Raw genomic sequence first — 15,630 nt, forward strand, 5'->3', positions numbered from 1 at the left:
CACGTGTCGTGCAAGATCTACCACCATAAATGAAGACCCTAGCGAACTGGGGACCTGGGATGTGTCCGTCCCCTGGGAAACCACACCTGGCTGGATCCCCCGTGCTCACCAACCAGACTCTTGAGGAGGAAGGTAACTTCAGCCAACTTCCCAAGGGGCCGAGAGGAGTAGGATTGCCTCCCCCTCCACAGGGTGCTTCCAACTCAACCAACACCTACCCTGTCCAGAGACTTCTTACTTGTTCGGCACTGGAGACAAAAGAAAAACTACGCAGCAGCAGAATCAGAGATCCTTCCCGGGTGTTCAGCAACCTCTCCCTGCAGCAACTCAGGGCCTGGCGAAGGTGCCGGGGCTTGCTGGGGCTCACAGAAGGGAGGTGACGCCGGGCATGGCTCCAGGGATGCCGGGAAACTTCATCCCCACCTGCCACGCCTGGTGGAGGGTATTTAAGATGCCAACCTGCACCCGCCTCTCTGCTTAGGGCTCTGACCCGGGTTAAAAGGCAAGGGCATTTATAACTGTGGCAACCATTGCAACCTTAACAGAAAGTCGTTTCTAATCTGGTTAGAATGCAGGTTTTGAAAGAAAGGAGAAAAAGGATAAAAACAGGAGGACTGTGGATGTCTCTTTGTGGAGGCCACAAACGGAAAAGTCCAAGTGGCCTTGTGGACATTTCCTATTCACAGCCTACCAGCAGGATGAGAAAGTTCGAGACGCTTAGCACATGTTCAGAGCTGATGGGAACAGACAATCCACTAAGGTGCCCCTGTAATCAGGAATCCATCCAACAGTCCAATGCAAGCTGGCCCCAGCTTTCCGCTCCTGACTCCGTTTCCCTGGTGGGAATGGTATACAACGTGCTGGTCAGAAGCATCCTGCTTAGCAGGAGAGAACGGACTATGCCCAATGGCACATTTCAGTGACAAACAAGACCCCAATCTTGGACTTGGGAATATGGGTTCCTGGGTCTCTAGAATCAGAATGACACATCTGCCGACGAGTCAGGGCAGAGAAGATGAAATGGGACCAGACACAGCGATCAGAGCATGCTAAACAGCACAGCATATGAACCAGGGCAGCCCCCAAACCAGGGCCCTCTCCCAAGAGCAAGGTTGGCTCTGAGATCCTGGGAGGAAGCCAAGTACGTCAGTCTCTCCTACATGCTTATGACGGCCATCGTGCAATTTGGGTATACAACCAGATTATGCCGTGGGGATTGTGGGTCCCACAAAGGTCTCCAGTCATAAAAATGCCCCTCATCGTTCAATATCTGCAAAACAAACAGATCTCAAAAGCAAGGGGACCACATCCTTCATGGATGTCATTGCTCATGTGGAAACTACTTTACGGGGGTACTTCTGCCTCAACTCGGAAGGGTCTTTAAATAGCTCTTTTTGGGTCATACACACAAGGTATCCTCAGGATTCTTAGGCTCTCTTCTTCCACCCTCAGTTCTCAAATACGTCCCGCCGCACGCCATACATTTGAATTCGACTCAATAACCACTCACTCGACAGAAATCTCAGGGTGAGTTTACTGTCCTCCTAGTGGTAGCTAGGTAGAATTGCAGGCACAGGGACAAAAAGGGAACCATCAACCCGGAGGTGCTCACTTTCAAAGCCAAACCTGGTAAGCAGAGGAGGGACTCAGATGCCTGAGGTACCAGGCAGATAACTACAAATAAATGAACCAGACGGGGCAAGAGAGTGCAGCCCTGTGGAAAGAGACAGCTCCTACGGAGTGCCAGCTGATTGTCTTCTGAAAATGCATGTCAGAGTTGCCTTATCTTCTGATTGTCTACGAGAAGCCAGAGACTCTGATTTTAACACGAAACCTTGTGATTTTTCGACGCTGGCTCAATTTTCTTGAAAACACTAGGTGAGCTACGGAAAGGGGACGCTCCGCCAGCTTGTAAAGCTCTGCAGCACGAGCGTGCGTGTGGGCTCCTGTAACTGTGGTGTTAGACTGCCACTCACCAGCCACCGTGGGCAACAGCAACGGAGGCACCAGCTATGCACACGGCTCCAGAGCCTGGGAGAGCATCTAACACTACAGGGGGTGCGGGGGGTGGGGGGTAGGGATTGGAGGGCTCCGAGGATCCGAGGAGCCACCCAGGGTCGGCAGCGGGCACTAAATGGCCGACTGCTCCTGCAGGAAACCTTCAGGGCCTGGGAGGCCTTTATCTGTTTCAGAAGCCAGGGCTGCTTCTCGAAGGACTTCCAAGTGTTCCTCGGCAGCTGACAGGGACTGGTCGATCCAATCCAGGCCCCCGGTCAGGTGGCAGGCATTCCTGGTCACTAGCACCAGATGACTGACCGACAGGAGGAGGGCAGTTGTCCTAGAAAAAGCAACAGGATCGGTTTCCCCAAGAAAGGAGAGATTGTGCACCAAAGCCCACACGGACAGACTCTAGTCTGGTGTTCTCCAAACTGGAGGCCCTTCCCCAGGAGGCTGCGGAGTAACTGAAAGATGGTTCCACGCTCAAATAAATCTGGAAATGGCTGGTTTCAGCAAGGTTAACTGAAGCCTTCCCTGGGCCTTTAAGCATGCATGATAAAGCTCTCCGGAAAGAGTACAACGTGCCGTGGCTCACTAACTTATTTAAGATTGTGGAGCCTGTTGGGGCGCCTGGGTGGCACAGCGGTTAAGCGTCTGCCTTCGGCGCAGGGCGTGATCCCGGGGTCCTGGGATCGAGCCCCACATCAGGCTCCTCCATTATGAGCCTGCTTCTTCCTCTCCCACTCCCCCTGCTTATGTTCCCTCTCTCGCTGGCTGTCTCTATCTCTGTCGAATAAATAAATAAAATCTTTAAAAAAAAAAAAAGATTGTGGAGCCTGTTTTCTGCGGCACACCTATGAACATCTCCCAGATGAGTGTTTCCCAGGACAGTCCGGACCTGGTCGGTTGGAGGAGCACAGCCCCAACGGCTGCCCACTTAAAGACAGGAAGGCTACACATACCCCTGCCTCAGGCATCCCTTGTTGATTCCAAATCAATACGGCCCCAGGCTGGTTTACACCACTCTAAAAACAAAATTTCATTGAAAACCAAATCGAGGAGGAGTGGTTTTTTCCCCCAGTGTTGGAAGATTCACGGTAGAATATCATTTATATAGTGAGTGTGCGTGATGCATTTGGGAACGTATCGCACGGTACCAGCCCGTGCACGCAGCGGGGTAAGCCACAGGAGCGGGCGGAAAAACCAGCTGAAGCACGGTGAGCCGCTATCTGGCAAGCACCACACACAACAGCTCTAGAAAATGGTCATATACCTCCAAGAGAAGAAAGAATCTGGTGTTTTTAATGAGTTTGCCTCTGGTAGAGGAATATAATTTAACGAGACGGGAGGGGTCCCGGCTATGTCCCTTGGAAGGTGAGCACGGCTTGAGCTCCCCGGTCCCTTTCCTTCCCCTTGCACTGCTCACCACCTGCCCCACCCACCCACTGGGCAGCACTCACAGCTGGGGCGTGTCTGCTTCCGGGGTCCAAAGAGCAGAGGCAGCCGAGGGGGGAAGAGGGAGGGAGGGAAGGTGCAGATAGGACTTAGGGTGGCCAGATGTTTAACTACAAAAATTCAAAATCTAAGACTGGCTCTCCCGAATCCCAGGTTTCAGGAAGGGCACAGGCCTCTCTCACCAATCACACTGAAATGAATGGTGCCCCAAGCCCAGGCAGCTCTGGGAGCCCAGCAAACAGCCCTCTCCACAGCAACCCGAAGAGCGAACCTCACAGATGTGATAAAATGGGGAGCTTCGGGCATCCGAAGCCGAATGTCCCCTCCATCCCGCTCACCGTGCATCCAGGAGCTTGGGGTCCAACGGAGGGTACATCGATCTCACCACATCGTCCACTCTGTGGAGGCAAAACGTTTTCAGAATTGAACTTTCCTTCTGTCCTTTCTCCTTCCTCCTTTTCTACCTCTCCTTGTCCCGATTCTTCTCTCCTGATCTTTGAGCCCCAAACTTTGGTGATTCCTTCTCCAATTGCTCTTGCATTCTCAGACAGACTCAAACAGAAAGGCTTCTGGTTCAGTTTAGAGAATATTTTGTTTTCTGGTTTCAAGTCCCCATAGTTTAAAAAGCGTAAGTTCACACATCTGGAATGATATTCGAGATAACGCTACTAAATTAAAGAGCCAAGCTGCCGAACACCATATAAAGTGTGACTGATCCATTTGCATGAAAACAAGAAACACAAGCTATGATGTGCGGGAGTGGGGTAGCATGCAGGAACACTCACCATTCACTAGTGTCACCTTTGGGGACTGGGATGGAATGAGGGCTTCCTTCACTTTCCAGATAATCTATTTCTACAATGTTTTAACTTTTGTAAGTATTTATTCCTATTGTGTTTTTAAAAATGGTGGAACATAGTTACATAAAACACTAAAAAAAAAACCTACAAGTTTAATTTGGGTTCAAACTGCTCCATTGGATTTCCTTTCCATTACGGTACACTTTGTGGTTATTTATTTATTTTTTTTAATCAAGTTCAGAAAGGAACTACTATTCATTCTGATTTGTAGGGTTCAAGATTTTCATCCAAATCCTTGCTCCTGGACCACTTGATAGTCAGGAAGAAAGAATAATGATGCATTGTTTGATTTTGAAAAGCACTTAAAAATAGATGCTCTCCAGTGTTCTTGTCTCGGGGCTGAGGGGCTGGTGAGGACATGCAGAGGAACGTGGGCTGCTGTCCTCGCCGGCCCCTTTCTCTGTAGTGCCCCGAAGCTGAAGCCACTCGCCTCGAAACTAATATGCTATCAACACGCTGTGTGAAATAAATGGAGCAAGAAAAACAATGGGGACCAAAAAATGGCCAGACGGAGAAAGCCGTGTAAAGGCAAAAAAATAAAGCAAGGACACGGATTGAATTATGGCACGGAACGTTCTAGAAGTAGTCCAAGGGACTCAGTAGGACGGGCCAGAGGGCACCTGGTTAGGTGTGCCCTCTGAGCAATGCCACACCCTCCCTCTCGCACCAGAGCTAATCCTCACAGGAAGCGTGATGAAGGTCCAACAGAGATGAGCAGTGCCGTCCCCACCACCAATGGGTGGCCAGGGGAATGCCTGGTGCTTGCCCAGAGCCTGGGCTGGAGGGCCTTCTGGCCTGGCTGATACAAGCCCTAGAGCTACACCCACCCGGACAGCTCCAGAGAAAGCCAACAACTGTTCTGGGCTGAGTCCCTCCCCTGGATTCTCGCCCTCCCACTTTCTCAACTCACTGAACACCCTGGACAGAGTTCAAGCGCAACTCTTTCCTTTTCCTTCAGACGGCTGGTTCCTCGTGATCTACCTGAGGCCATGCAACCAGGAAACCGAGAGCCCCCGGAACTCACAGGGATGCCACCGTTCACACCAGGGATGTGGAGGCGCAGCCCTGACAGTGAGGCTGCCGGGCTGATGAAGAAAAGATCCTGCATGGGGCCAACTCCCGACTCAGGCACATCCACATACCAGCCACCAGATGGCAGCACAAACTCAGTTCCACCCCTCTGCCTAAGAAAAGGGCTTTGTGTTTCTCCATAAAGTCAAGCCCAAATGAGGGGGTGTAGTTGTTGACTGCAATCCTGCTGGTTGCCTCCCACATGGGATTTTGCAGACAGCCCGGAATTTGGGAGATCTGAATGAAGTATGGCTTCATCTTCCCTGCCCACCCAGTCCTGGAGGCTACTGGCTGGGCCATGGCTGGGGCAGTGGGTGACAGGGAGGTAGCAAGGAGTGAGTCCCTGAAACTAGACTCCAGTACAAATAGGGCAGGGCGTGGCATGGCCAGCAGGTCACTGCATAGAGGGGTGTGGACACCTGTAAGAAATGTGCTTACTGGCCCAGAGCCCGGGAAGGAGGAAAGGAAGGCAGCCCCAGCTGGTATGGGGCTAAGGGAGAGGGAACAGCCACAGTGGGATCTGCAGAACGGACTAGAAATGTCGGCACTAGTCACATGCTAGAACTGCCCAAAAAGCCGACTGGAGGGGGCCTGTGGGAGGTGGGGGGAACCGTGTGAGACCACCCTGGCTTGGTCTCTGGTATCTAAACCCTCCTGGATACTCTGTAAATGTCTGGGACACAAGCACCTGAAGTTCCTATGTGGTTTCTTCAAGAAGCCTGACCCACCTGCCACCTCAGCTTCCAACCCCTCCCCCTCCCCCCCGCATGGAGTGCGGGGACCTCAAGGCCCACCAGCTCACCTGGGGCTGATCCGCTTGGCCACCACGATGATGTCACTGACACTGGCTGAGGTCTTCATCTTGGCCCCGGAGCCCATTGTCATGGCAACAAGTTTTTCTGTCAGAGTGTGACAAATCTAACATAGTAGGGAGGAGAGAGGTGATGAGGGGTGCCCTAGCCCCTAAGAGCACCTCCCACCCCCACAAACAAATATGGCGCCTGCCTTGGGTTCCATCCCACACCCAGGGACCCTAACCTAGTGGGCAAGTTGAAGTGAAAAGCACACAGAGACGAGAGAGGAGAAAGAGACAAAAGCCAAAAACGAGGCCCGGTGAGGAGGGAGGGGTGGGAACCTCAGATCGGGGTCAGGGTTTCGGCTTAGAGAAGTCTAAGCTGAAATAATCTGTCTAAGAAAAATCATGTGCTCTAATTTACCTCCTCGTTTCAGGGGGAAAAAACCTATGTTCTCTTTCTATTCCTTCACCTCCCGGTTTATTCTTCCAGAAGGCTAAATCTCTCCAGTGGGGCAGCCTCAGAAACTCTAGCTGGACAAAAGCCAACTGTCCCCTTGAAGCACATCGTCCAAAAGCAGCATTCAGTTCAACAGGACGATGGTGAAGGGTCTTCAAAAATAGCAGGAAAAAGGTAAGACTATGACACGAGGCCTTTGTCATCATCTGTCAACATGCTGGCCACCCCAAAAGCTTTGTTTCCCCCCTTCCACACCTCCTTGATGTGCTTCTTTTCCTGGCAAATAGGTTCCATGACCTGCCTTAGACTCGGGGATGGAAAGGAGGGCAGAAAGAAGGCCAAGGGGCCACCCAAGATAGAGCCTAGGCCACAAGTGACCAAGCAAAAGGGACGTCAGATTGCAGGGCCTCTTCTTTGATGGGAGACTCTCTGGATGGGCCATTGACTCCAGTCCAGCAGGACTCCTTCCTGCTGACTTATCCCCTACCTCAGGTGTCATTTACCCTCCTCCTTTAATAGGCGAGGGCAGGGAGGACCAGGACCAATCCTAGCTGGGAGACAGGAGTGGAATATAGCATTATTGCTCTAGTCGTTAGACCTATCTATCTGTAACCATATCTACACCCAAGAGCTTCTTGGAATTAAATAATCCTAGACTCTGTGACAACAATTTCCTACTAGGCACTCCTTTGTCCCCCAAGAGAGACAGCTAAAGGAGAGGTGGGATGAAAGACTTTTTTAGCTTATTTATTTACTCATTTGTAGGCTCCACGCCCAGCCTGGAGCCCAACACCAGGCTTGAACTCACGACCCTGAGATCAAGACCTGAGCTGAAATCAAGAGTCAGACGCTCAACCGACTGAGCCAACCCAGGAGCCCCAAAAGGCTTTTTCCTATGTTGTACTGAATGACACTGAAGAAAAGATAAAGATGTCTTTCTGGAAATGTTGAATAATTACTGGACAAAAAGATAAATGTGTGGTTTCCCAAGTTACTGAGATGAGGAACGTAGCAATATCTGCAACTGGCCAAATATTTCACTATTATCATTATTCTATCAGGCGAGAATTAAAAAACAAATGCTTAAACTATAAAAATTACCCCAAACTAGAAAACCTAGCCAAAATGCAAACTGGATGCAATTTCCACCCAATTGCAGAGGCAGTAAGAATTAAAAGAAACCCAATCTGCCTCCTACTACTCATGGTTTGGATTTTTCAACACTGATTGTCCCATTCAGCTGACTATTGTCCCAGCCAGAGAGGGCCCGTGAGGGACTTTCTAGCAACTGGTAAGTCCAGACACGGAACTCAACTTGCTGAGCAAAGGGCTGAGCTCTCTGTTAATAAAAAATAAAAGGGCCCGGAGAGAAAGTGGGGAGTCCCGCTCCCCCTCGGCAGCCACACAGACTTCCCCAGTTGGTGAAAATGTGGCTAGTGACCACCTATGCGGTCACTGTATTAGGAGGACCAGGTGAAACAAAACCTCTGAAAGCGTCGGAGAGTGCTAAAGTATAACAGACCATCCAGGAGGGAGTAGAAACAGTAGAAATTCCAAGGGTCAGGCATGTTTTTAAAAAGCCTCTTGCACGGATTCCGTGCCCTTCCTAGAAAGATCCCTTTCAACAGTACATGCATGGGGGGTGCTCTGGTGACCTCCCCCCTCGTGTCATGGAAATCAAAAAGTATTACCTTCAAGATGGCAATGCAGTGGGACATGAGACCCCTGGAGAGACAAGAAGAATCCATCAGTGCCTCCCTATCGAGGTCCCCCTCGCTCCTGACACCAGCTCCGTCCCCCATCTAGCTCTGACCCCCCCGGGACACTGCCCAGAGCAGGAATGCCTTCGGGTTCAACTGAACAAGTCCACGAGCTAAATGAGGAGGCACCTTCTTTCCTTTCCTTCCCTTCCCTTCCCTCCCCTCCCCTCCCCTCCCCTTCCCTTCCCTCCCCCCCTCTCATATACAGCTGCTCTTCCAGGCAGCGCTCACCTTTCGAGTCATGCTTCCTTAGAACTCTGAGCTTCTGACACTGTTCCCCCCAGCCCATGTGTCCTTCCCCTTATTCTCAGTCTGGTGACCACCTCATCTTTCAAGACCCAGGTCAAAAAGCACCCACTCCGTGGTAGCTTTCATGAAAGCCCCCTCTACCTTCCCAACCCCAGGCAGCTCTAGAGATCGCCAACGCTGTGTGCCCACGGGACTGTGCGCAGAGACTCGCTCTCACTTCGGAGATACTGTTTTGAGTCGAATTCTGTCTCTCCTCCCAGTTTAATATCTGCAATAACTGGCCCAGTGTCCGGCACATAACGCCCCCACACACAGCTGCTCAGTGAATGATAAGGGCTCGGAGCAGCACACACATCTCAACATGTAGAGGGCCCTGCTGGATGGAGGGATCCCTGAGGGACCCTGAAGACAAAGGCTACATCCCTGGACGCTGTGTCCAGGCACCCCAGGGATAACCCAGGCACACGAGGGGGACCTTGGAACAAGTTTTGTCACGCATCTATGGGCTCGGTGTTTAGAGCTACAAAATGAGGGGAGAGGGGGACAAACACTGTCATATCTGAGCCCCGCCCCCCAGCTGAGGGCAATCGGCAGCAGGTGGCACAGTGCTCCCGGACGCGCAGCGGTGCTTGGCAAAGGAAGCCAGAAAAGAGCACCCAGAAGCCCCGTGTGCCATCATCAGGGGATTATGGCAAACAAACGGTCCCTCGGGCCTTACGAGGCATCTTCAATCCGGTCTTCGTTTTCCAGAATGGCCTCAATGTGGGGGTTGGTGATGACCACATCGTCCAGTTCTAGCTCAGACGGTTCTGACTGGGTCTCCATGGCGCCGATGAGGTCCACAATAGGCCTGGAAGGAAAAGCCCAGGACAGTGGCTTCAGGATGGGTGGCTCTTGCTGACCCTCTCCTCACTGAGGGCCATGTATCCCCCAACAGAATGTAGAAAGTTAGTAAGTTAAAGCATTGACCTCGTGTCCTGGATCCAAACCTAACCCCAGGGGGGGCTGCAGGTGCAGGAAGGACACATGGCTAGAGGTGCGTCAAGGAGGCAGGCCGGGGTGCAAGGAAGAAAAGTGAAGCAGAAGGAGACGAACCGCTAAGAGAAAGAGCAGAGCCACAACCATAAATACAGACAGGTCTTAGACGGGGCTGCTCCTTCTGCACAAAATAACGTCCTTTTTCAGCTTATTTTCCCTTTGGGGTGCCTGGGTGGCTCAGTCAGTTAGGTGTCCGACTCTTGTCTCAGCTCAGGTCTTGATCTCAGGATCATAAGTTCAAGCCCTGCATTTGGACCTCATGCCCAGCATGGAGCCTACTTTAAAAAACCAAACCAAACCAAAACAAAACAAAACAAAATTTTATTTTCCCTTCAAGCCTACCTTATATGGAGAAGCTGAAGTTCCTATTACCCAAACCTACCTGGTGTGCAGAATCACTCTCAGGAAGGACTGGAAGGATGGAGGTCTGCCCACATAACCCCACCCCCTCCTCGTTCTACAGGAGAAGTGGCAGAAGGAACAACATCTACTTTACAACAAGGTTCTTTACAACATGAGATGCCATAGCCTTCCATTCAATAGCAGAGCTTTCCTGGGTCGTATAAACGGGCATTTACAAATTCACCGCTTGACAAAGAAGCCGACAGGATTCAGTAGAGGGGTCAGAGAAACTAAGGGTTAGTTGTCATGGTCCCTTCGGGGTCTATCAATTAAAACATCCCTAAACGGAAAACAGGATCTTGCTCATAAAATCTATTGCACACAGAATGCATCATGAAGAAATCTGTGCAAAGAAGGAGCCAGCCCCATGCCAGGATTTCACAAAATCCAGTATCTGCTGCTTCCATGTGTGGCTGGAGCGCAGGCACGGGATTTCTGTTCCTATGAGTTTGGTTGGAAAGAGGTGGCCAGTTCCGGAGAGATGGCCACGGCTTTGTGCTAGGCGAACATGTTCAGGGAATTTCTCCTTAGCTCAGTGACAGAGTCAGAGAAGGCTCAGGACATAGCTAAAGCTCTGAGGTCTCTCTTGGAAAGGAAGCCTTCAAGTACCATGTTAGAGACACAAAGCTAAGCTAGAGTTGTCCGATGCCAAACTTCTTGGGCTCCTCTCTCTTCCGGTTGCTAGAGCCCCTGGCAGAGCCCACCTGTCCTTCTTGCCCTCCCTGGGCCCACTCACTTGGAATCATAGCGCTGCAACAGGTCTCGAGGCCGGCAGTAGCGCTGCCTGCAAACCACCACCAAGGCTGCAAAGGAGGCCAGGAAGATGGTGGCCAGCACGCCTATGGCCACAATCACCACCGTCTCCATGCTTCTGGGGGGCTCGCTCCGTCCCCGTCACATCCCCAGCATGGGCTAAATCTTAGAAGACACAAGGGCAGAGGAGGCCTTGGTAAAGAAGCAGCAAAAGAGAGTGGGGCAGTGGGGGTCTTACCTGCTGGGGGGGCGTGGAGAGCCAGTTTCCCCCAAGTCCCCTGCAGAGACCAAGTTACCTGCTTGGGGGGCCAGGTCCCCCCAAGTCACCTCCAGAGGCCTGAGGGCCTGAATAGAATCAAGATGCATTTTATGTCCTGCCCCAAATTTGCCTTTTGTTTAATTAAGAGTTTGCCACCTGCTGGACCAGGATGACCTTTTAGACCCGGACAAAAGGAAACATTTCAACTAGCACTATTGTTTCGCATCTCCACCAAGACCATGAAAGAATATCCTCCTACGAAGGGCCGGATTGCATTTACTGAGAATCTCCTCTGTGCCAGGCACTTTGTGTATTAACCCTGAGGTAGGTATTAATAGCCCCATTTTACAGTTGAGAAAACTGAGGTTCAGGGAGGTTAAGTAATTTGTCCAAGTTTCTGAAGTCAGAAAGCAGAAACCCATCCACTTAAACTGAGATGGGTGTTCACCTCCCTTTTCTTTTCTAAGGAGGGAAGAAGATTCTAAAAAATCTGGAAAGGGATTTGACTGTCAGTTTCAGTGTCGGAAACTTAGAACTGGTGTTCAAGTGTTCTTTGCCTACTGCCTGTTTTCACTCAGGATGTTCTTCCACACCTATTTTAGACTCTGGCAGAGGAACAAGGGCGCCTCAAAGAAGTATGTATTCATTGCAGGAGCCTACTTCTGTGCCTTTGAGCAAGTCTCTTTCCCTGTCTGGGCTTTAATTTCACCTGCAAAAGAGGGGCTCTGAGCTAGGAGTCCAGGACGATGGTCTTATTCTATATTACATATCTCCAAGTGTCCAAATGTTCCCAGTTGTCATTCAATAAGCATTTATGGGTCATCGGCTAGGCACCAAGCACTAGACAGCATTCTGGAAACAAATAAGACACGGACCCCAAACCTTGAAGAGGGAGAAAGAGGTGGACAGGCGGACAAATGTTTGCTGTTTGCTTGTCAGTCTCTTTCCCAGCTCCTCAACTCCCTGTGTCTATGCCACATGGCAGGGTACACAGACAAGAGACAACTGTGCTTGCATGACATTTTCTGGGCAAGCCTTCTTCACAGGGCAGGGGAAGTTTGAGCTGGGTTTTGAAGGATGAGTAGGAGTTTGCCAGGCGGACAGCATGTGGACTTGGTTGGCTCAAAGTGCCAAGGAGGCCTTTCTCAAGAGTTTCACAGAGCAGCTGCTCTGCCACCTCAAACTCACTTGCTCAGGAGGGTGAGAAGGCTACGGTCTGTCTGTTGCATTTCTGTATCTCCCTTGGGGGGTTGGGGGAGGCAGGAGGTAATTCTCAGGGTCTGCCTCAATTTCTCCAAATGTGTGTTTCTCTACATGGTCCCTCCTAAAGGGCTACCTGCTTTAGCCCGTTTTCTTTCCTCCTCTCACTTCTGTGTCTGTCTCCGTGTCTCTCCATTTTCCTCTCCAGACATCTTACCCCCTCCCTGGTGTTTCCTTTCCCCTCCCCCTACGCCATGGCCTCCAAGACCACCCGCTTTGTTTCCTCTCTTCCTGGGGCGCTTGAGTGTGTTTCTCTGAGGCGGACCAGCTTTCTCTGAGTTTTTGCTGCCTTATTCCGTGATTTGTCTGTATGAATCTTGGTGTGTTTTTCCTTTTCTCTGTGTGTTTCAGGATGAGTTTTTGTCTCCTCTTTGTACGAGCTTGGGTAGGTCTCCGTTTCTTGGTGTATGTGTGTCTGTCTGTCTCCCCCACCCCCTTCTCCTTCAGCCCCAGGCCCCTACCTCCTCCCCCCTGCCCGGCCCCCCAGACGAGCCGCCCCAACACCTAGGCGGGAGGAAGGGACCCCCACCCGGCCCGGCGCGGGGCTCGCAGGGCTCCCAGGCGCGCAGCTCCAACTTCGCCCAACTTGCGGGCGGCCGGGCAGCGCCGCGCGTTCCACGGCCCCAACAAAGGGGCGGCCGCCCCCCCCCCCACGGCATCAGCCCCAATCTCCGGCCCCCCGACCTCGCGCGCCCGGACCCCCTGGCTCCCGCGGCACCGGGGCGCGGCGAGGCCCACCCACCTCAGCCGCGGCGGCAGGACGCATCCCGGGGGCGCTCCGGCCGCCCGGCCCCGCCGATAGCAAAGTCCGGGCGCGGGACTGGCGGGCGGCTCCTGCGAGCGGGGCATGCCGGGAAGGAGCTGGGCTGTCCGAAGGAATCGAGATAAAGTCCCCGGGCGCCAAACCCCCAGGTGGGGGGGGGGGGAGGCGCCGCATCCAAATCCCCCGCTGCCAGGCGCCGCCGTCCCCGCCGGGCCGAGGCAGGCCGAGGGTTGGGGCGGCGGGAGGCCTGGCAGGGGGGAGGCCCTCACTCAGCCACCCAGCAGGCGCTCCTCGAGCCCCCGCTGCCTGCCGAGCCCAGGTCCGGGGGAGGGAGGCCGCCGGGTCCTTGCCACCCCCCACCCCTGCGGGCTGGCCATCCAGGGGGGCTGCGGAGACTGAGCGGACTGCACAGTGGGCTGGCCACGAAGCCAGTCTGCTCTTACCCACTGTGGTTTAGATCCTAGCTCTGCCACTTACTAGCTGTGCACAACTTATTTTATTCCTCTGTGCCTTGCTCTCCTCATCTGTAAAGTGGGGCCACAGCTTGTAGGCATGCTCAGAGCTGCCTGGCCCAGGGTAAATGTGAATCAGTGAGAGCTCTCATGACAGCCTCACCCACACTGGGCACACAAGCAGGCCCACCCCAAACAGTTGCTGTGCCAGGGACAGGCGTGGAAACACAGGACCCTGGCTGGTTGTCCTGCCCGTTCTGTGTGCACTCTACTCTAGGGACCCAAGGGAACTCACATTATTCCTTCACAGCCCCCACTCTGCAAACAGCCATCCCTCGGCCATCCCTCAGGGGTAAAGATGCTCACACCAAGAGGTACAGGATGCCTTGAAGGACGGGGGTCCACACAGGCTCTGGAAACAGGCTGGGGCTTTGGGGCAGACTCTTTTTTCCAGAGTCCAGTGAGTCAGGAGCATGGTCTCGAAGGAGGCATGAGCTCTACATGGTCATTCCCCTTAGCCTTCAAACTCCTAGGCCTGTAAGGAAGAGACAGGACCCAAGTGAGGTCAACTAGAGCCTGGGGCTTAAGGCAGAGACTCCATCAACCAATCTAAGGTCAGTACTGGTGACAAGAACCAAAGGATGCACAGTAGGTCCTGGGCAACTTAACGTAGACTCCGCAAACTGTTCCCCGCTAAGCCACATGCAGCCCACAGAGTGTTTGGGTTTTTGTTTTTGTTTTTCCCGACTTACAGTTAAAAAAAAAAAAAATCAAACTAGCTTCCCACATTATAAAAAATCATGAATTTCACTTATACCTACAGATTTCCAGCTTCTCTGGGAAATTCATAAGATCTCTCAAAATGCAGCCCACGTTCATTTGGAAGTAAGAGTAAGTAGGAGAGGGGCGGCTGTGGTCCCCAGGCATGCTCTCCTGGCCACCACTTTCCCCACTGCATACCCCGCTGCCCATGCATTCACAGCTCCCGTTTGGTTGAGAGCCTGGCTGAGTGCGCAGCTGTGGTTTCCCACTGCTGGCACTTAGGGATGGGAAGGCTGAGAGACGATTTTGCTACCCTCTAAAGTGCTTTTGTGGAGAAGCTATGTCAGGGAGCAAGAATTCCTATTCCCTTCAAGGGTCCTTCTACTGGACTAAGAATCGAATTGACATTAGACATTAGACTTAGACATTAGACTCATAATCAAATTGACCTAAAGACATTAACAAGAGAAAATCAAATTCGATAGCATACTTATAGGGAATCCACACAGTCATGGAAATTCCAAAGATAGTCAGGCAAAATGAGGTATATGACATTCTGAACTAAGGAGAAGGGGCTAGGGATCTGGGACTTCAGAGGAAAGGAATGTAATTCACAGGGCAATAAGAAGAGGAGATATTTAGTGATTAGATGTTTGCCCAGCCATACAGATCAATCATTCAGATAAAATATATCTTTGCAGGGTGCCTGGGTGGTGCCATCAGTTAAGTGTCTGACTCTTGGTTTTGGCTCAGGTTGTGATCTCAGGGTCGTGAGATCAAGCCCGGCATCGGGTTCCACACTCAGCATGGAGTCTGCTTGAGATTCTCTCTCCCTCTCTCTCTGTCCCCCTCCCCGGCACATTCTTTCTCTTTCTCTCTCCTTTTAAAATAAATAAATAAATCTTTTGAAAAATTATCTTTACGGGGCGCCTGGGTGGCACGGTGGTTAAGCGTCTGCCTTAGGCTCAGGGCGTGATCCCAGCATTCTGGGATCGAGCCCCACATCAGGCTCCTCCGCTATGAGCCCGCTTCTTCCTCTCCCACTCCCGCTGCTTGTGTTCCCTCTCTCGCTGGCTGTCTCTATCTCTGTTAAATAAATAAATAAATAAATAATCTTTAAAAAAAAAAAAGAAAGAAAGAAAAATTATCTTTACTAACCACCTTTATTCTGGAAAGACCCTCCAATCTAGATTCTTCTGTGTAGTTAAGGGAGGGACAAAATTTTCTCTTGAGCCCACAGGGTCTCAACTGCCTTCAGCTCAAAGTAATCCACATGCCAAAGTGGCACGTTGTGG

The 15,630-nt window shown here is 51.9% G+C and overlaps 1 protein-coding gene across 2 annotated transcripts; it reads right to left on the reverse strand.

Moving 5' to 3' along the window:
* Positions 1-1,516: 1,516 nt before the first annotated feature.
* TMEM98 (transmembrane protein 98) lies at positions 1,517-13,222 on the reverse strand. Of its 2 annotated transcripts, XM_026517623.4 has the most exons (7): positions 13,101-13,190; positions 10,823-11,004; positions 9,365-9,496; positions 8,329-8,362; positions 6,187-6,302; positions 3,792-3,851; positions 1,517-2,338 (listed from the first exon to the last, which is right to left on the reverse strand). In XM_026517623.4, exons 2-7 carry the CDS (start codon positions 10,951-10,953, stop codon positions 2,131-2,133), a joined length of 681 nt encoding a protein of 226 aa, XP_026373408.2. In that variant the 5' UTR covers positions 10,954-11,004; positions 13,101-13,190; the 3' UTR covers positions 1,517-2,130. The 2 variants fall into 2 exon arrangements, with proteins under 2 accessions (XP_026373408.2, XP_048081714.1); XM_048225757.2 differs by lacking the exon at positions 10,823-11,004 and having other exon boundaries at positions 13,101-13,222.
* Positions 13,223-15,630: the final 2,408 nt, after the last annotated feature.

This window comes from Ursus arctos, unplaced genomic scaffold (genome assembly GCF_023065955.2).
Source record: "Ursus arctos isolate Adak ecotype North America unplaced genomic scaffold, UrsArc2.0 scaffold_24, whole genome shotgun sequence".
NCBI lineage: Eukaryota > Metazoa > Chordata > Mammalia > Carnivora > Ursidae > Ursus > Ursus arctos.